Source organism: Marmota flaviventris, chromosome 4 (genome assembly GCF_047511675.1).
Source record: "Marmota flaviventris isolate mMarFla1 chromosome 4, mMarFla1.hap1, whole genome shotgun sequence".
Classification (NCBI taxonomy): domain Eukaryota; kingdom Metazoa; phylum Chordata; class Mammalia; order Rodentia; family Sciuridae; genus Marmota; species Marmota flaviventris.
Genome location: NC_092501.1, coordinates 50,811,288 through 50,834,019, shown reverse-complemented (window position 1 = coordinate 50,834,019; position 22,732 = coordinate 50,811,288). Strand labels below are relative to the sequence as shown.

At 33.1% G+C, this 22,732-nt stretch overlaps 1 protein-coding gene across 2 annotated transcripts in view; it reads right to left on the bottom strand.

The window, feature by feature from the left end:
- The window catches only part of P4ha1 (prolyl 4-hydroxylase subunit alpha 1), a 67,673-nt gene that overhangs the window by 22,052 nt on the left and 22,889 nt on the right, over positions 1-22,732 (bottom strand). Inside the window, exons 6-9 of one of the 2 annotated variants that reach the window (XM_071611181.1) lie at positions 16,082-16,321; positions 13,395-13,591; positions 10,640-10,816; positions 8,646-8,716 (exon numbers count right to left, since the gene is read on the bottom strand). In XM_071611181.1, coding sequence (XP_071467282.1) covers positions 8,646-8,716; positions 10,640-10,816; positions 13,395-13,591; positions 16,082-16,321 — 685 coding nt within the window. Of the gene's footprint in view, positions 1-7,400; positions 7,472-8,645; positions 8,717-10,639; positions 10,817-13,394; positions 13,592-16,081; positions 16,322-22,732 lie in introns of both variants that reach the window. The other variant, XM_027931225.2, reaches the window with a different exon arrangement.

Genomic DNA, 22,732 nt, shown 5'->3' with positions numbered 1-22,732 from the left:
ACTGACAAATATTCTAAGAAAGCTTCAAATTAACACATCTTGATAACTGTTCCTATTCTATCCTAGAAAACTATTACCTCAAAAATCTGTTACCCAAAAAGAACCTGACTTCTGATATCTTCACTCTCCTTCCTTGCTACCACCAATTTAAGTGTCTAGGCCTATCTTTTTCTTATACTTTAGTGGAATCATTTCCTTCTGCCTTACAGAGGCATACTCCCCCCACCTCCCCTTTTGGGCTGAGAACTAAACTCAGGGCCTTGCACATGCTAGGAAAGCAATTTGCCACTGAGCTAAATCCCCAATCCCCAGAAGCAGACTTTTCTATGATGCTTTTGAGTCTATCCTAGTATCACATACCTTATTCTAGCAGCTGTAGCCTCCCTTTTTATCTTTAATCTCCTCCTTGCCAATGCTTGTTTGTTTTGGTACTAGAGAATGAACCCAAGAGCACTTTACCACTGAGCTATTTTGAGACATAGTCTCATACAGTTGCTGAGTCTGGCCTTGAAATTGAGATTCTCCTGTCTCAGCCTCACTGAGTAGCCAGAATTATAGGCATGTGCCACCACACCCCACTCTAGTGCTTGCTTTTTATTCTTCACTGTAAAGTCTCCTGCTACCAAGAGGAAAAAAAAAAAACTTTCATTTTTTTTGCTCTTCTAGAAAGTTTTCAAAGCTCTCACTTTACTCATGTAAAATTACAAAAACAAAAAGAAATGTTTGTTATATTCAACAAATGGTCATGGAACACTGGATAGCTACATTCAAAGAAGAAAACTTCACACTATATTAAAAAATATTTTACTCAAGATGTATGAAAGAGTCAGGTGTGATGACACGTTTCTAATCCCAGCTACTCCAGAGGCTGAGACAGGAGAATCACAGGTTCAAGGCCAGCCTGGACAACAGGGCAAAACCCTATCTCAAAAAATCAAAGGTGTGTGTCTGTAGTTCCAGCTATTGGGAGACTGAGGTGGGAAGGTTGCCAGGAGTTCAAGCCAGCCTGTATAGCACAGCATGACCCCATCTCAAAACAAAAAACAAAAACCACACTCCACCATAAGATATAACACTTAACCTCTACTGGGATGGCTACGATCAAAAAGACAGTAACAAGTCAGGGGCTGTGGCCTATACCGGTAATCCCAGGGACTTTGGAAACTGAGGCTGGAGGATTGCAAGTTCAAAGCCGGCCTCAGCAACTTAGAGAGGCCCTAGGCAATTTAGCAAAACCCTGTCTCTAAATGAAAAAAATAAGAAGGTCTGGAGAAATGTAGCTCAGTGGTTCAGCACTCCTGGATTAAATTCCTAGTACAAAAAAAAAAAAAAAAAATCCAGGCACAAGTATGTCAATCACTAGACATGATAGACATCAAAAACCTTTTTAAAAAAAATTTATACAATTTAGTGGTTCTTGATATATACATAGAGCTGTACAATCATTACCAATACTTAATTCCAGAACATTTTTACCACCACAAAAGAAACTCAGTGCTCATTAGCAGTCACTTCCATTCTTACCAAATATCTCATTTATCAGAAAAATGATTTGTAAATATTCTATAAGTTACCTTTCCATCTCTTGATTGAATCTGTGGATGCATAAAAAATTTTTTTCTGATACAGTAAAAAAAAATCTGGAAAAACTAGAAACCTAATAAATTGTTGGTGGGACTATAAAATGGGACAGCCACTTTGGAAAACAGCCTGACAGTTTCTCAAAGAGTTTAACAGAGTTACCATATGAATCAGCAATTTCACTTCTAGGTATAAACTCAAGAAATTTAAAATGTTTGTTCCTACAAATCTTGTAAATATTTATAGCAGCATTATTGTAATAAAATTTATATATATATATGTATATATGTATATATATACATATATATATATGTATATATACATATATACATGTATGTATATATATACGTATATATATATACGTATATATATATGTATATGTATATATGTATATATATACGTATATATATGTATATATATACGTATATACATATATATACGTATATATATACGTATACGTATATATATATACGTATATATATATACGTATACGTATATATATATATACGTATACGTATATATATATATACGTATACGTATATATATACGTATACGATACGTATATGTATATATATACGTATACGTATATATATATACGTATATATATATATACGTATATGTATATATATTTGCACATTTGTGGGAATATCTCTGGATAAATTCCCAGATGTAGAATTGCTACAACTTTTATATTCTGAAAAACTATATCAAATTGTCCTTTTAAAAAGCTGCACTGATTTATACCTGCTTATTTCATAAATACTTAACATCAATCTTTTTATTCTTTGTCAATCATAAAGGCAAAAATAATTTTAATAGTTTAAATTTTCTTAAAACTTTTAAAATTTGCACTTCTGATTATAAAAGATCTCAATGGAAGGTTTGGAGCTTAGCCGTTAAAGCCAATAATGATTACAGGTTAAAAAAAAAAACTTGTCATTTTAACCGTGATTCTATTGTAGTCACTGCAGAGGAAAATGAATGACACATGGGAATCAATCCTGCAAATATATCTTTGCAGACATTACTATAGACCTATCAGGTAATTTAAAAATCTAGCTGTTATTCCTGCATTTAATTTAATCATCAGAAATCATGGTTTCTTTTTTCTAGTACCCAGTGCTTTACCTAAATTAATATGTAAAGTTATTTAGGGGTGGGGATGTAGTTCAGTAGTACAGCACTTGCCTAGTGTGTACAAAGCCCTGGGTTTGATTCCCAGCACTGCAGAAAATAAAAAGAAAAAAATAATTTAGAAATAAGTAAATAAGATTACAGAATTTATTTATTTATTTTTTAGTTGAAGTTGGGCACAATATCTTTATTTTATTTTTATGTGGTGCTGAGATCAAACCCAGAGGCTCGCACATGCTAGGCGAGGGCTCTACCGCTAAGCCACAATCCCAGCCCTAGAATTTATTTTAATAGGAAAAAAATCATTTGAAGCTGGGCATCTAATCCCAGCTACTTAGAAGGCTGAGGAATGAAGATCATAAGTTCAAGATCAGCCTCAGAAATTTTGCAAGACTCTCAGCAACCTAGTGAATCACAGTAAAATAAAAAGGGCTGGGGATGTAGTTCAATGGTAAAGTGCCCCTGGGTGGCTCAACCCCCAGTAGGAAACAAAAACAATCATTTGAAGATTTTTTTTTTTTTTTTTTTGTACAACTGTATTAGAAAATGTCAACTAAGTTATAGTGTTTTCCCCATAACACAGTTTAGTGCCAGGAGGAAAAAAAAAAATTTTGCTTCAAATAACTTCATACAAATCCCTAACTTCCATTAAAAGCTAAATTGCCCAGGGCTGGGGTTGTGGCTCAGTGGCAGAGCACTTTCCTAGCATGTGTGAGGCACTGGGTTCGATTCTTAGCACCACATATCAATAAATAAAATAAAGGTCCAGTGCAAACTAAAACAATAGTAAAAACAAACAAAAAAAACTAAATTCCCCCAAATATCTTCCTTTTGGCCTTAAAGACAAACTTATTAGCCAAGTCGTACATTTAATTAGGGTACTATTTTTTTTTTACATTATCATTTTTAACATAATTTTTTTAAAAATCACAATAATGCTTTATTGACAAACAATATTCTCACACTAAACAAGCACAAGTGAATAAAACCATTTTGGAGGTTTTGGAGATTGTTACAAATGTCAGTAATATAGTTTGAACACCATCACTGCCTCCTTCTAACACAACACAGATGTGAAAATTAACTATGTACAATTAGCTAATATAAAAATCACTATGCAAATTATCTTTTGCCTTTGTAATTTGGGGCTCAAAATGCCAGGGGGCAAAAATTCCAACAGTTCTTCAAGTGCTCTATGGTTAACAAACTGTTGTTAACAGTGGTTCTCAGATTGAAATGGACAGATCTGTAGTCTTGTTAATTATTCTACTATTAACAAGACTACATACAGATCTGTCCATTTCAGTTCTTAGTCTGAGAACCACTGTTCAACCCATTAAAGGGCAGTGTTGTTAAAAATTTAAGCTAAGATTATGTTAAAATTTTAAAAAATCTGAAATTATTTAAAATTATTTGTAATGCTTACATATTGTAAAAGTACTTTTATATCTGGATCTGCTCCTTATTAGCATGGTAAACTAAATTCTGAGCATAATATAAACATTTTATTTGGTATCATAAATGTCATATTGTAGGAAAACATTACTTCAGAGCAAAGAAATTAAAATCATTTCTAAGAATAATTCACCAAGGGCTGGGGATGTGGCTCAAGCGGTAACGCGCTCGCCTGGCATGTGTGCGGCCCGGGTTGGATCCTCAGCACCACATACAAACAAAGATGTTGTGTCCACCGAAAACTAAAAAATAAAACATTAAAAAATTCTCTCTCTCCCTCTCTCTCTAAAAAAAAAAAAAAAAAATAAGAAAAAAAAAAAGAATAATTCACGAAATCACAGAAGATTTTTCTACCACTTTAAATAGATTGTTGTTTATTATATATATCACTATTTATATTACTTCAACCGAACTTTATAAGCTCATCTAATTTGTCTTTTCAGAACATGTAACTGAACGTTTACCTTTCAAAACTTCAATTTCTTAGCCAGGCATTGCAATTTAGGAGGCTTCTGCAATTTAGCAAGGCTCTAAGCAATTATGTGAGATGACCCTGAGTAGCTGGGGCTACAGGTGTGCACTAGCATGCCTGGCTTAAATCATGTTTTAAATTATAAAGAACTTTCAAAAATATTTTGCCAAAGAAAATTCCATTTGCTGGAATGCTAGAATAAATTTTACTTCCACAGAAGATAATGTACTCTCTTAGATATTTCTCAAAATACAGTTATTTGAAATCACCTTCCAGAAATTTTCAGAATACAGATGTTCCCAGAGCAAAAGAAAGCATTATATTAACAGACATCAGAACACATAAATTTTCTTCCATTTATTACCTGAGATGCCTTTTTCTTATACAAGAGAAAATATTTATTTCACTTACAGGAATTTTCAAAATTAAGATTTACAGTGATGGGTGGCAAATGACTCCACATAGCTTTAAAATAAATTTTCAAAATAGAAAAAACAGATTTTTATTTGTTAATATAAAACATCAGGGGGCTGGAGTTGTGGCTCAGTAGTAGGACACTTGCCAAGCATGTGTGAGGCACTGGGTTCGATTCTCAGCACCACATATAAATAAACAAATAAAATAAAGGTCCGTCAACATCTAAAAAAAAAATTATTTTATATATATATATATATATATATATATATATATATATAAACACAACATAGGACTAGGGGATGTAGCTCTGTGGTATAGTGCTTGCCTAGTATGTACAAGGCCCTGGGGTTCAATCACCAGTACCACCTACAAAAGATTTGTGGGCTTGTATGTATATACACACATACATATACATATATACATACACACATGCATATATGCATATATATAGATTTTATACATACAATATAATAGAAATTATAATATATATAATATGTATATAATTATATAAATAGAAAATTTCCAAGAAATGTCTTCAAAAACCCTTAACTTATTAAATGTTGTTTTATATGCTTCCTAGAAACATCCAAATGTGAAGAATTAAGTACTTATAAATTTTATGATAGTAAAAAATGTCTAAAACCATGCAATCATCTCTGATGAATTACCTAACAACTTGTTTTTCTTTTTTTTAAAGAAGGGGTTCATTTTTGTGGAAATGAACAAGGTTCTGTAATACAATGGAAAATTAGTATAACTTAAAATCAGGTTAATAACAGTGATCAGAAGCACTATAAATTATTCTCAGAACATGTCTACCCAAGTTGGTTTCTGCAAATCGTTACCATCTACTGGTGTTCCTGAAAGACAAATGGCTCCTACAATTAAATCAAAATCATATTAAAGCAAATTTAAATTTTCTTCATGTCTTCTGATCGAGTTCTGGATGCTCTACTCCAAAATATGGCACCTGGCATATGAGGAAATAGCAAAGCCAGAAAATCTCTGACCTCCTCCTATTCTTTACCCATAAAACAGGCCATAAAATAATTCTCTGACCTTCCTCAAAATAAAAATATTTTCATTCCAAAGATACCCTCCTTTATACCTGAAGGAAAAGAACTTATTCTTATCCTTAAAGATACAGAGATGCCAAGAAGTATCTGAACAAACAGGCCTTGTTAAATTCACTCTTGTTTATCACCATTAGATCATATGCTACTTTGTCCAATCATGCTTTTCTAAAGGCTTTAATGTAATGTAACACTTTATTAAATAAATTTGGATGCTCTTATTAATCTCTTTGGTTGTAGTGACTCAGCCATAACCTAGTGAGAGGTGAGAAAAAAACCTTTTCTTCCCTATTCTTACTGGGCAAGAGGACAAGTAGTGGTATAGGGTAGAGACAGGTAGGAAACTAGAATATGTATATGGTGATGTTAAGGTTAGTACATGAAGGACATAAATATATGCTCAAAAAACAGAAAATGTTCATGAATGTATTATCTAATCTTTAAAATTATTTAACAATTATTTGTAAAATAATTGTTAAAAATCTATGTAATTCTTTGCATAATTTTTAGTTGACAACTAAAATTTTCATAAATAATTTCAAATGATTTCATTCTGTCACAATGAAATATTGGTGTTATTTTGGTTTTGGTACTGGGAATTAAACCCATGAGCGCTTTACCATTGAAGTACATCCCAGTTCTTTTTGAGATAGGGCCTTACTAAATTGCTGAGGCTGCCCTTGAATTTATAATCCTCCTGCTTAAGCCTCCCGAATTGCTGGGTTACAAGTGTGTGCCTCTGTGCTTGCTTCTAAATTATATATTCTTAAAAATCATTCCAGTGATCTATCAGCTAATAATCAGAGTCTCTTTAAATATTGTCAAAAGCAAGGAATCTAAAACTGACTTGCAAAGGTTTCCTTATGTAATAACTCAAGGTGTTTACTTTCTTAATACTTACAGCTACCATGTGAACTAGAGATTAACTCTTATTTATAATAGAGTCCAAATTAGGCCCTATTCTATGGAGAGTCTTCGGGATCTTCTCTTACTTCAATATGAGAATACAAACTTTACATATAAGTTAAAGAGTTTAGGAGCCTTACCAGGCACTCTGTAATCTAATAAATTACTTTGGAAAATGTCATCAACTGCCCCATAACCATGTCTGTTTATTGGTCCATCATAAAAATTCAAGCACAGATGTCATCAAATACCTACACTTAACAGCTGAGGTCTCAGAAACCATATCAAGGATTTTGTGAAAATTAAATTCAAGAAAGAAAATGGTCCAAATATGACCAAAGTTCTCTCCATTACTCCCTTACCTCTTAGATACTCTGTACTGTGCTGTGGTCAATTTTCCAGTCTCAGGGTCATGTACTGTAGCTCGGCTCAGCTACAAAAAAAAAGAAAAAAGAAAAAAAAAGAAAGGACAAGGACTTACTCCAGTAGCAGGCAATTTTGGACTTTATTCCTTTTCTTTTGTTTTGCCAAGCCACAGGTGATTGGAAGGATTCAGATTGGTCTGGATGGTAGATATAGTTTCAAATCAGCAAAAAACATTTAGAAAGGTGGCAATAAGAAGAGCCACTTCTAAATCAAGAGAAAAAAGGGTTGTTGACAGATTCTATGTTGTAGATTTATTGTCCTTTCACTTTAAAAAAAAAATCATTTGAAACTGTATGTAAATGATTTTTGGCACTGGATTTCACAGGCATTTTCCCAGATCCAGAAGTTTAATGTTCTTCAAATATTTGGGGGGAAAAATAGTCTCTGTAAGTACATTTTTTTTTTTAAAGAATTTAATCTTTATTTTTTATTTATGTGAAGCTGAGGATTGAATTCAGTGCCTCACCCATGCTAGGCAAGTGCTTTACCACTGAGCTTCAACCCCAGCCCTGTAAGTACATTTTAAAAAACTCTCACCAAGATAACTGTTTTTCACTGTCTCTGCAAAGTAAAAGGCAATTAAGTTCAGAAGTAATTTTTGGAAGCTTGAGTTCAGAAGCATAACTCTGTTCTTTCCATTGCCAACTTTTGAGTCAGCAATTTTTTTTTTTTTAAACAAAATACTCCAACAGGAGAAATACATTACTTTGTAATGACAAAGTAATCTTTATAAGATGTAAGGGTAAATGCCAACACAATCACCATGAAAGATGATGTGAATCACTGCAGCACTTAGGAATGCCAGAGAAATGCATAAGCAAAGTCTATTCCCAGATTAACCAGGCTGCTAATGAAGGAAATAAAGAAAAAGCAGCAAAGTGGGGAAAAGAAAACAAGTATCAGGCCATTTCCTGGATATTTGATACCTGATCTTAAGATACAAAGCTACTAATTCCCTAAACATAACAAAACAACTAACAATTGAAAAGAGAACTTCTAGTTAAAGGGAAAAGCCTGTGAAACACAGAGCAGTTTATCTGTGTGTTATCCTGTTTATATATAAGGTGGCAACTTGAGCTGGAGACTGAAAATGACCTATTTCCCTTAAATGAATAAAAATTCCTGTAGGATGTACAAAACACTCATTAGAGGGCAAAATATGCAGCATACACATCTCTTACCTTTTGCTAATTCTGTAATGTACCGTCTCCAAGTCTCCTGTTATTGGGTTTGAAATGGTGGCTCGCCTCAGCTGTGAAGCCAACCATCAAAACAATTGCATTACAAGACAAAAAATGAATCACATTTATCCAACCAGTCAGAATTCTGGTGTTTTGTTTTGAAAGGAGAGTAAGTAGAGGAAATAACTCCATACACTTCCATTCACCTTGTGTTGAGCAGTGAAAGTCAGTTGGTTTCTTAGGATTTTGTATTTTTTTAAAAAAATTATTATTTTATGTGCTTTTATGTTGTATGAATAAAGGATTACAAAAGAGATTGGAATATAAATTTCTTTCAATGGTTAGAGGATCTGACAGTGAGGAAAAGAGAAATTTCTAAAATTTAAAGCATAACTTAAAGCTATAAGAATGGCTATTTACAATTAGTGATCTATTCCAAATTCTCTGATTTTAATTTTTAGTGACAGAACTATTTACAAACACTAATACTGTTTAGAATTCATTTTAAGGTCAATCTTTCCTCCTTCAAGACATCCACTTAACATATACAGTGAAATAATTTTGGACTGAGGAGAAAGGCAGATGAAAAGAACTCATAAAAGATGACAGCCAAGATATTATTTCAGACGAGATCGGGTGCATTCAGGGTGGCATGGCCATAGACTATTATCTCAAACTTCTTTTTTTAAAATAAAAGGGTGTTTCTGAGGTTAACAAAAGAGTATGAAATTTTATTATTAAAAAAATCCAAACTACGGAATCTCTGAATACAGAGCCTTCAAATCCAGAGATGAATTCTTAATATTCTACCAAGATAATTTAGTAAACTAAGTTTACTGACCACAAATAAAGGACTAAAACAGGAAGAAAATAACAGAATATGATGTAGTTATAAGTAGCATTTTGATAGTAGATTTATAAAAATTTCAGTGGAGAGTGCCCATCTGCATTAGACCAGTCATTTCAGTTACAATGTAATCTCTGACTAAAAAATACCAATTTGGAAAAGTAATCAAACTTAAAAAATTCAAAGTTAATTTTGCAGTACACATACCCACATAATTACCTTTATGATATAACAGGGGTGAGCAATTTTATTTTTAGAAATAAAATTTTCTTGTAATATAACCACATTCATGTATTTTAAAGCCACACTTTATATATTTTCTTTGGCTGTTTTTACACTGCAATGACAAAGTTGAGTTGCCTATAAGGCCTAAAAAGTATTTTCTATCTTGACCGTTACAGAAAAAAAATTCACCAATCCCTGTGTAAACAAGTAAATAAAAATATGCCCACGATTTAACAAAATCTTTCTGAAACTGACAGCAGTTTGTAGTTTACTATCAATAAGATGAACTGTTTTAAGAGCAAGCTGATAAAAAAAAAAAAAAAAAAAAAAAAGGCGAGAGCATAAAGGCTATCCTTTCCCACATTATCACACAAAAAAAGAACTTCTATTCTGAATAGTTTGTAGGACTGGGTTTTAACCTATGTTAAATTATTTTTCTTATCAAGATAGGTTAAAGTCAAAAAACTATGATGTCAACCTTTAAAAATTAGCATGATTCTTGTGCCCAATTATATTTTTCTGGTATTAATGTGTCTAAAAGGGAATGAAAATATTTCAAAAGTCTTTTTTTTTAAAAAGAAGATATTTTTAAAAGTTAAGTTTTGACCTCTGCAGTTATTAAGACTACAAAATATATGGAAAAGTTCTTCAGTAAGACAGTGAAAGAGATTTGTTAAGTGTGAACAGTGTGAATAAAAATCTCATCTATAATTTTCATAATTCAGTTTCAGAATTACTTGTTTTGATAACAGAAAAACTGGTATACATAGAGCATAATTAACAACTCCATTATGTTTAAGTGATAATATCTAAAACTATCTGTGAAGTTATTGCCTTATCAATTATCCTTTCTATTATCTTACAAAGGAAAAATTATAGGCAGGTACAGTAAACTGAGGAGAAAAAAAGAAAAAGAATTTACCCTGGGTTTTGCTAGATCTTTGACGATTTCAATTTCTGCATCAGAAATAATATCATGGAAACGAATAATACGAGGTTTGTCCCACTCATCCTCTTGTTTGGCGGGAGCCAGAATAAATTTAGGATTCCGGTTTCCATCATGGTAGCGGCAAAACAGCTTTTTTTGTCTGCGAGGAGTCTAAACATAAAGTTAAAAAAAATGCTAAGTATATTATATTTGGTAATATTTTAAATAGCTATTCCTTCACATATACATAAGAGTATCTCTGGAAAAATACACAAAGTACTCTGCAAATACTTTGCATCAAAAAGGACTTTCAGGGCTGCGTCTGTGGCTCAGCAGTAGTGCACTTGCCTTAAATGTGTGAGGCACTGGGTTCAATTCTCAGCACCACATATAAATAAATAAAATAAAGATCTATCAACAACTAAGAGAAAAATATTTTTTAAAAAAGACTTTCAGGACTTAAAATTTATTAATGATTATTTTCTTGGGGGAGATATGAGTGTAAATAGGAAAAAAAGTAGGGTTTTAACAATTCCTCATCAAAATAAAGTTCAAAATTACAAATATGAAAGAAACAAGGAAATGTTTATGGAAATATGAAATGAATGCCACCACTGTTCCAGACTTCAAAAAGTAACTGGGTCTGTGCGCGTGGAACATGCCTGTAATCCCAGCAGCTCAGGAGGCTGAAGCAGAAGGATCATGAGTTCAAAGCCAGTCTCAGCAATTTAGCCAGACCCTCTCAAAATAAAATATAAAAAGGGCTGGGGGAGGGCTGGGGTTGTGGCTCAATGATAAAGTAATTGCTTCCATGTGTGAGGCACTAGGTTCAATCATCAGCACTGCATATAAATAATAAAATAAAGGTCCATCAACAACTAAAAATATGTTAAAAAGGTATGTGGGTGGGGCTAGGATTGTGGCTCAGCGGAGAGCACTCATCTAGCATGTGTGAGGCCCTGGGTTCGATCCTCAGCACCATATAAAAATAAATAAATAAAATAAAAGGTATTTAAGAAAAAAAAAGGTTGGGGGTGGGTTGGGGTAGGGTTGGACTGGGAATGTGGCTCATTGGTTAAGCAACCCTGGTAGCAAAAAAAAAAAAAAAAAAACTGGAAAGTACACAGAAAGTGAGAAAATACCTAGAAGAAAAGGGACAAAACCAAACAGGTTTTCCTAAATACTTCACAATTAAATGCTTGTAGTGGTAATAATAATAATAATAATAATATTTAAACTACAAAGGTGAAACTGGGCCATTCTGTAAAAGAGAAAACAAGTTATTAAAGAAGCCAGGTGCTTTTATTAGGGGGCATAAAATATAGCTGTCATCAAACATCTATACCTTAGGGGCTGGGGTTGTAGCTCAGTGGTAGAGTGCTTGCCTAGCGAGTGCTTGCCTAGCACATGTGAAGCAGTGGGTTTGATCCTCAGCACCAAATAAATAAATAAATTAATTAATTAAAGGTACTGTGTCCAACAACAACAACAAAAAAAAACTTAAAAAAAATCTATACATTAATGAAGGGCCTTACACGGCTAGACAAGCATCCCAACACTGAACTACAACCCCCCCTTTAAAGAAGTCTCTAACAATGAAATGAATTAACCATTTGATAAAACAGATGCTCCTTTGTGGGCAAAGTCTACGTGTATTTGTTACATTAAACTACTAAATCAGTAGGCTCCTGTTTTCTACCTATAATTCTATTTAGCTCTCTTATGCAAAGGTTATTAAGGGCAATAAAAAAGTCTGCTTACTGTTGGAAATTTGATGATTTTATAGAACTATTGTAATTTATTTTTTAAGGTGTGATCATGACCTTATTCTGAATCCTTATCTTTAAAAGATACACACTGTTAAAGTTTGGATCAGTTTGAGTTTGTTACAGTCAAGAAAAATTCAAACATCTTTCAGAAGTCTACCCTTTCTCTAAAAATTCACTAATTATTTTTCAACTGAACACCACTACTTAAAAGAAGTTCCCATGATCAATTAATTTTGATAATGTATATTAAATTTATAATAATGCAAGTTATTGTAAAAAGTTTCTGAGAAGTCCTCAGGCTAAACAAAAACCTATGTTCAATTTTGTTCAACTGATGTTCCTTGGAACATTTTTGGTTTGGGCCCCAAAATCTATTGATATCCTAAAGAGCTGGCATTTTGAGTTCTAAATACATAAAAATCAATATACAATAAATAAAGGAAAATTTATAGATATATTTGGGCCTCTTAAAGAGTAAATATTAAAATAAATCTGTCAAATGTCTGTTTTAAGTATTTCTTAAATAGACTAAAATATTTCACAAAGGAATCTTTTTAAGATTAAATAGGATCAAAACTACAAGAGATTATTGTACAAATGAATCTTTATGTCTCATAAAATCAGATTATAATTTCAACATAAGATGGCTGAAATCTTTTCTGCTTTAAATATAAGAAAATATTTCACTTTCCTTAAAATTATTTGATCCTTCACCCTATAAGCCTCTTTTGACCTGTGAAAATGTAATATTACCACAAATGCATATAATGGAATATGATCCACAAGTTTTATGTTTTACCAACAACTGGAGCATATAATAGTGTAACATCCACAGCAAGGTAATGTGGCATACTATAATATTTTACACAGTCATTCTGAATTTTATCTCAGACTTAAAAGAACTCTGGCTCTCTCTTGCACAATGTACATACATACACACACACATTCTCTTACATACACAATTGACTTTTCCACTTTACCATTTTGATACCCTCCCCACGGCACAGCATTTCGTACTTCTGTCTCTCTGGCAGGTAATCCACAGCAATCCCTTTTTTCTTCATTGTGGTTTTCTGATCAGACTGCTCATCTGAAGCAGACTTATTGACATCTTTTTCTTTAGCCATTATATACTCAAAATATTTTAAGTTACCATTAGCTCTCTGATGTTCAGGATCTATTTATTACAAGAGAAATAAAGCATGTCCATGGGTAAATTTACAGTTGTTCAAGCATCAGAATACAGTAACATAAATATAACAGACCATATAATTTATCTTCCAAACTAAGATGATTTAAAGGAGGAATAAAAATTATTATATTGTAAGAATAGATATAAAATAGTACTGTGCCAAGTAAATGATATACAATCATACTATGTAAAAACAGTTGGAAACAGCCTTTTATTCAAGGTAGCAATTATTGCTTCTACTTTGAGAACTTACTAATCAGCTAAACGAACTATGTTCAACTTGATGTCAAATGAATCTTGAAATCTTACTCATTTTATTTATTTGAAGAATTGGAAAAGATCTTTCTAAGACTGAAAAGTAATCACTATGGTGAAGACAAAGCATACATGGTTGAAAAGCAAATTTTTCCACAGATATATTATTAATGCAGAACACAGTCTACATCTGAGGGCTAAGTGGATTACAGTCCCAACTTTCTAAGTAAGAAGGAAAAAGGAAACTAAAGATAATTCTTTAGAAACTAAAGATAATTCTCAAATAAGCCAGAATCCACTAACTGCCTCAGAATTGCTAGTGATAATTTTAGCTACCTTTCAGTAAAGAGGAAGAAAAGAAACATACCACCCATCTGGGGAAAGTGGGGGGAAAAAATCAAAGCAATCTAAACTACTACTATACACAGATTTAAAAAAATGCAGAATGGTAAGTAGAGACTTCATGAGGTGTTTAGAAAAATCTAGTACTAGACTGTATAATATTTCTGTCCTTCAGAAACCACTCACAATATATGTCATGATATACTATAAAAGCCTATTTTTTGTAAAATGGAAAAGTGTGTATTATGTGCAGAGGAGTATATACTACATTGAAAATTTGTGTGTATCTTTGGGTAACTGGCTCATGGATGATTCTTCTATATATTTTTCTATTTTAATTTTCTACAATGAGTACAAAGTATGTTTTAATTCAGGAGGAAATTCACTGAAAGACACTGAAAGAAAAGGAAAGGATAATTGAACTAATATCTATTTGACTTTTTTCCTAACATATACAAATATTCCTATTCACAAAATAAATTTTTACAAAGTTTTAAATCTTCATTATAGCCAGGTACACTGGCACATGCCTGTCATCCCAGTTCAAGGCTCATCCAGCTCATTTAGTAAGACCCTGTCTTAAAATAAAGAACAAAAAGGGTGGGGATGTACTTTAACGAAGAGTGCCCTGGATTCCATCTCCAGTACGGCAAAAAAACAAAGAACTTCATTATATACCAAAGACTTCCTGCAATTGTTATATAAATTCTGGACTCCATATCCAGATATTATGATTGAGCAGATCAAGTATAAATTAAGAAATTATGGGGGCTGGGGGTGTAGCTCAGTGTTAGAGCACTTCCCAGCACATGTGAGGCACTGGATTCAATCCTCAGCACCACATAAAAATAAAATATTGTATCCATCTAAACTAAATAAATACATAAATAAGGAATTTTCATTTCTAACAAGTGTCCAAGTAATTCTAGTACTAGACCATATAGTGTTCATGGTCCCTGGACCATACTTGCAGAAAGAATACATCTCTGTAGAAAGTGCTAGTGGTAAAATTCTCATAAAATGTAATTTTTTTTTTTTTTAAGTAGAGGTGACTGAAACCAGGGATGATCTACCACCAAGCTATATACCTAGTCCTTCTGACTGGTTTATTTTGAGATAAGTTCTAAGTTGCCTAGCTGGGCTTGAATTTAAATCCTCCTGCCTAACCTCTTAAATTGCTGGGATTACAGACATGCACTAGCACACTGGTCTTATTTTTCTAATATCTGAATATGAAATTCAACAAACTGATAACACTCTTCAAAGGAAACTCATTAACATGTAATATGGCAACATGGTAAATAAACATTTTTAATTATATTTTTATTGGTGCATTATAATTATAAATTATAGTGGAGTTCACTGTGATATGTTCATACATACACATAATTTGATGATTTCATTCACCAGCACCTCCCCTTACCTTCCTCCTTGATCACCTTCCTCTATTCTTCTCCCTTCTATTTTTATGAGATTCCTCATTTATATTCCTTTTTCTCTCTAGCTTCTACATATGAGAAAAAGCATTCAACACCTGATTTGAATCTGGCTTATTTCACTTAGCACAATGTGATGAATAAATATTTTTGACTAAATTAGACAAGATTTGGTTTTGAAATTCCTGGAAAATATAGAGCAGAGGAACACAGCCACTGTTGTAGTACTATTAGGTGAGAAAAACTGGTTGCCATTTACTTTGAGAATTAACAGTGAGAGGATAAAGTGTATCTAACAGATATGGCTCTTGAATTCTAATAAATAAAAAAGCACCAAAGATATATCGATGAGTGAATGGGTAGATACTTACATACATACACAGATGATATATATCCCCAACCCAATATAATTATAACCTTAAGTTACACATGGATAACATACCTAGTTCAAGAAGCTTCTTTGTGAGCAAAAGAGCCTTATCCAGATCTCCCTGCTGGTATACTGCATAGCTCAAATAATCCAGAACAGAGACTTTATCTATGGTAGAAACCTCGCCTTCATCCAGCTGCCTTAGTGCTTGATCCATCCATAGTTCTGTATGGTAATAATCTGCCTCTGTATAGGCCACTTTGCCCAACTCAAAGCAGTCCTCAGCTGTTAGAAAAGATTTGTGTTTTACTCCTATGAAAGAAAAAAAATAGAGAACTTTAGGAATCTTTACATTACTTTAAATTTTATTTAGGACCACAGAGCTTTCAAAGTGCGATTTAACTTTACAATAATCCTGAGGTAAAAAAGGCAAAAATTATCCTAATTTTATAACAAAGGAACAATTTACAAGGTAATATAGAATGATAGAGAATACACTGCTGGTAAAAGAGGACACAGCACTTAAAGAACCCAAGATTTAAATCATCAGCCATTATACCCAAATGAAACATCACTGAAGTTGAAATATACTCTTCTCTAACACACAGCAATAACCATGAGATGTATCTATCTTATTCTTAACCAACAATCTGGGCAAGAGATGAATGTACAGTAAAAGAGGCAATCCTGTAAAATGTTTGCTTTTTAAAAAATGGCATTAATTATATATAATTTAAAAATCATGGTCTACCCACTTAGATTACAACAGCTCTTAGAATATATAGAATAATGCAACAATCATCACAATCTGTTTGAAACTGTTTGTATACTATAAGTGAGAGAAAATATCCCCTATAGAATTCCATAGGCATATCCTAAGGGAGGTTTTAATTTCAAATTTATATTGCCTGCATGGTCTGAAAAACTAAAGCAAAAAAATTAACATGATCTGAGTTGGCAATGTTATAGGACATCTAGCAACATTTATACTCTGCAAAATGTACCCTTTTCCCAAGCTTTGCAATATTCCTACAGGTGACGCAGAATGAACACACACAATCCAAAACGGCAAAATACATTATAAGCCATTATGAATAAAATCAGAAATTATAAAAAAGCACTAGATATACCCCAAGATCTTCATATATTAGAGATTAAGAATATAAAATAACTGATTAAAATGTTCGAATAAATTATGTGAATGATAAAGATACCTGCTGACATTTGGATGTTAAATGTCTCCCAAAGGTCCATGTGTTTAGGGTTGGTCCCTAGATTGGCAATAGGGAGGTGGTGGAAACTTTGGGGAGCTTTGGGGAAATATCTGTGAAGGAGACTGTGGGACCCTGGCCCTTTCCTCTTTGCTTCCTAGCTTATGAGGTAAACAGTTTACTTTTCCCCACCATAGCCATCTAACACTCCCACCAGAAGTCCAAAGCAATGGGGTCTACCTGATGCTAGATTGGAACCTCCAAAACTGTGAGCCAAAATAAACCTTTTAAGTTAATTGCCTTAGGTATTTTTGTTATATTAATATAAAGCTGCCTAATATAGTAGCCTACAAAGGACCAGGCAAATTTAAGTGGGGTGAGGTGGTAACTTCCAGTTGTTAAGTACAAGTTGAGTATCCCTAATCTGAAAGAAATGCTTCAAAATCTGAAACATTCTAAGCACTGACACAACACCATAGTGAGAAATCCGACACCTGTCCTTATATAACAGGTCACAAAGTGCAGGCGCACTAAAAAGTTGTGTGAAATTATCTTCAGGCTATATGTATAAAAGGTTTATTAAACATAAATGAATTTTTTTTTGTTTAGACTTAGGATCTATCCTAAGATATCTTATTATATGCATCCAAATATTCCAGAATCTGAAAAACTCCAAAATCTCAAATACTTCTGGTCCCAATTTCTGGTTTGAACTTATTTCAGATAGGGGTTACTCAACCTGTATAATCAATGCTATTAAAAACTCACTGGACAGATTAAATAGTGGACCACATATAACTACAAAGAGAATGATGAAACTAGAAGAGCTAAATAACTCAGCATGTGATTAAACTAGTCAGAATACAACAGAGAGAGAAAGAGAAATGAAGTGCTAGTTTTAAAACACAAGGAATAAAAAATAAAGTCTACTTAGAGTTCCAGAAAAAAAAAAACAGGAGATAATATGTGGAGACATTAAAGACAGAGTGGTAGAAATTTTTCCAGAGTTAAAACACCTGAAACTTTAGGTTCAGGAAGCACAATGAATTGCTCACCAAATGAATAACATATATACAAAGGTTTATTAAGGATGTATTTCAAGAAGGAGAAAAATTTGCTCAAAAGAAAAGTTTGAGGTACAAGAATGATTAACAAAGAAACTGGCATACATATGAGCCAATCTAAATTAAACTAACAAATTGGCAAAAATATCAAAGTTTCACAATATCTTTTGGGAAAAGGGTCATATACTACTGGCAGAAATGCAAATTGATACAAACCCTATGGAGTGTATGGGGACAATATTAGCAAAATTATTTATTTACTCTGAATCAGTGGTACCCCTTCAAGAAAAATATCTGTAAAGACTAGTTAGCAAAAACAGAAAATAGCCTACTAACGAGGTTACTAGCAGCATTATTTTTTTTAGCAGGAAAGGACTGCAAATAAACCAGATTTTCATCAATAGGGGTGTGGTTAAATAAACTGTGGAACCTCCACAAGAGAGTAACGTGAATAGCAGCTGTAAAGTGAAGTGAAGATATTTTTAGAATATAAAGTAATATTTAGGAAATATAAGTTAAAATACCAAAGTACAGAACAGTATTCACAATATACTTCCTTTTGTATAAATGTTAACTGTGTTACCTTTTGTGCATATGTCAAGAGGAAATAGGAATATGTATACTTAGTTTTTCTATTTCAATACTTTAAGAAAACATAAAATGGTTACACACAGGAAAACAAAGGGAGTAAGATGAAGAGTACAGAAATTAAAGTGAGATTTCTATAAATGTGCTTTATTAGTATAGATTGGGAGATTAAAGAATATGAAAGTTTTATATAATTAAAGGGAAAGGTCAATAATCCTTAAAAATAAAGAATAAAACACTGATTGAACCCAACTGTAAAACATGTTGAAGGCAGACAACACAGAGCAATTAATTATTTTAGGTGTCTTCAAGGTAATATTTTGACTTTTCATAACTGGTGTGGTATATATACTAAGGATTTAAAAAAAAAAAAAAAAAGCCATGGACTGGGGTTGTGGCTCAGTGGTAGAGTGCTTGCCTAGCATGTGTGAAGCACTTCAATTCTCAGCACCGCATATCAATAATAAAATAAAGGTCACTGACAACTAAAAAATATTAAAAAAAAAAAAAACAGCTGTAGTGGTACATGCCTCTAATCCCAGAGACTTGGGAGGCTATGGCAGGAAGATTGCAAAGTTTAAGTCAGCAACTTATGAAGAATGTGTCTCAAAAATAAAAAGGGTTGAGGATATGACTCAATGGTTAAGCATCCCCAGTTCATCCCAATACCAAAATTAATAAGTAGTACAAAAAATACTGCAGTGAGTAGTCAATGTTATTAACAGCAAAGGCATTATTATCCTCTGATATTATTTTGAGCATATTATAGGTAATACAAAGAAGTGATTAAGTTAATGTCATTAGGAATCAAAATTTTCACTAGAGAAAGGAGATACAAGCCCTGTAATCTTTAATTTGAATCAGAACTAATATGAATCCACATATGTCCCATCTCTGTTCATTAAAAAGACCCGGAATAAATGACAAACAGAAATAAACACCCCTAGAACCTAGCTAGTCTGTTCCTTAAGTGCTATTCCCTGTTAAAAGGAATCAAGGGTTGTTGAAAAGCCTGATTCCAGCTTTGGAATAGAATTTATAAGATAAACTTGGAAAAAACTATGCCCAAAAGAAAGAAAGTTTCCTAGCTATCAAAGAATATGATCATTTCAAAAAGACAAAATGAGATGACAAGCTAATCTGAAGAAATTCACATTGGCAAAATAAGGTAATCTGATTCAATGAATAAAACAGACTGAAATTTAAAAAATACTACATATAAAAATGAGTTCATGATATTTTAGATGAAGATCACTGGTCACTAACAAAAGTTATTAGGATATCAGCTAATTATGCTAAAAACTGATAAAGAGGAATGTTCTTGTTATTACAGAATTCCAGCTAATCAAAGTAGATGAAATGAGGAAAATCACCATTTTGTAACCCTGAATGAAATAGTGGCTCTAGGCAATGATGATCAAAGCTCCAAAAACCATGAGATAAAACTCAGAAAAACATTATATGGAAGGATCAGGCTCTCAGTACCTGAAGCTTCTCATCAATCAGCATCACAAAAAGTGCAGGAGACATTAGGTGTCCATTCAGATAATTCAATAGAAAGTTCACAGCGCCACTTATGGAATTAGTGAAATAAACCTAAACTGAATGTAACCAAGCCTCAAGCTCTAACCAGTTTATAGGAAAGGAGAGTTAGAAAAAGAAGTTTAAAACCACCAAAGAAGAAATCAGCCAATTCCAGGATGTGGGACATTCCATAGAACATATGTCCATATTTTCCATACTTATCAATAGCATGAAGAATTAGAAAAAGAAAAGAGAAATTTAACCCAAAACTCCAACTATAAAAAGATATCTTTGAGATCATCACAGAAATTGAATATTGACTAGGTATTAAATTATTAAGGGAATAGTATCCATTTTGTTATGCAGGATAATAGCTAAGTAGTTATGTAAGTTTTTTAAAAAATCTGAACAGTTAAAATATGCATACTGAATTATTTGTGAATAAAATAACAGAAATGTCTAGGATTTGTTTTTAAAATATTCCAGCAAAAACAACAAAAAGGAGGAGTGAAGGAAATAGATAAAATACCAAAATATTAAGAACCTTTGGGGGGCTGGGGCTGTAGCTCAATGGCAGAAAGCTTGCCCAGCATGTGTGAGGCCCTGGGTTCGATCCATATAAAAATAAACAAATAAAATAAAAGCGTTCTGTCCATACACAACTACCAAAAAATAAAAAAAGAACCTTTGGAGCTCTATGATGGATACACGAGGCTCATTATGTTACCATCTTTATTGTGGGGGGCGTGTGTGTGAGAAAGAGCAAGAGTGTGCACTTACATGTGCACATGAGTGATGTTTGATATTTTCTATAATAAAAGAATTGTAAATAATAAAAAAGGAGAAAGCCAAGCTAATCACTTACGCTTAATAACTGATTATTAGTGTACTCCCAAAATGAAGATGAAGTTCCATGTTTTGATGTTTTTCCCCTTAACTAATTCTTTACCTTACCACCCTCCACTCTGGAATACTCTATCTTTGGCCATCTGTGTTGCTGTAGCAAAATACTGGTGACTGGGTAATTTATAAAGAACAGAAATTTATTTTCTCACAATTCTGGAGGTTGGGAAGTCCAAGGTCAAGGTGCCAGCAGGTTTGGTTGTCTGGTGAGGGCTGCTCTCCACTTTAAGATGGCACCTTGTTGCTACATCCTCCAGAGGGGAAGAATGCTGTCTCTCACATGGCAGAAGGCGAAAGGAAAATAGAGCTGAATACTGCAGCTTCTTTTATAAAGGTCTTAATCCTGTTCATAAGGGAGAAGCCCTCATGGACTGATTCCTAAAGGCCCCATTTCATTGGCAATTGCTATGGTTTGGATTTAAAATGTCCCACAAAAGCTCATGTTTTTAAAGCTTGTCCCCAAAGTAGCAGTGTTCAGAGGTGAGGCATTTAACAGATGATTGCCTCCTAAGAGCTCTAACCTCATCAATGGATTTATAGGTTAACAGACTATTGGGAAGTGGTAGAAACTTTAGGAGATGGGGCCGAGTTGGAGGAAGTAGGTCACTGGGGGAGTGTCTTTGAAGGATATATTTTGTCCTCAGCCCCTTCCTTTCCTTCCTTCCCTCTGCTTCTCAGCTACTACGTAGGCAGCTTTTCTGCACTACATACTTCTGCCATGATGTACTGCCTTGCCACAGGTCTAAAAGCAACAGGCCAAGCGACCATGGACTGAAACCATGAACCAAAATATATCTTTTTGCCTTTAAATTGGTTTTCTCAGGTATTTTGTCACAGTGATGGAAAATCGACTAACAGCCATTAAGTTTCAACACCTGAATTTTGGAGGGAACACATTCAAACCACAGCAGACACTAAGAAACTAACTCGGCAGTTTAACATGACATAATTCCAAAAACTAAAACAAGTATATTAAATTTTGGCTTCCCTATGATTTTTTATTTCTGAGAACTGGTGATGCATAGTATAGCAATTATGAGTGTTTCAGGGATATGCAAAACATGTATGAGAACAGTACACCATCAATACATGCAGGTAGCATCAGTAATATTTTTTATGTGACCTAACACTTTGGCTATGTTACTTGAACAAACATAATTAAGAGCATAGGCTTTAGTGAAGTACCTCTGCTGGTCTTATTTTTGATCTAGTTACCATTATTAAAGGAAACTAGGAATCAGATTCTTAAAAGAAGAAAATAAATTATGTGCAGCTTTGAAAGTAGAAGACATTGCAAAGTAGTAAATATGGGGGTAGAAATAGGCTCGACAATGAGAAAAAATGAAATGAGCAAAGTTATACAGCCAAAAACAGACCTTAAAATGCTTTCATATAGGGGCTGGGGTTATAGCTCAGCGGTAAAATGTCTGCCT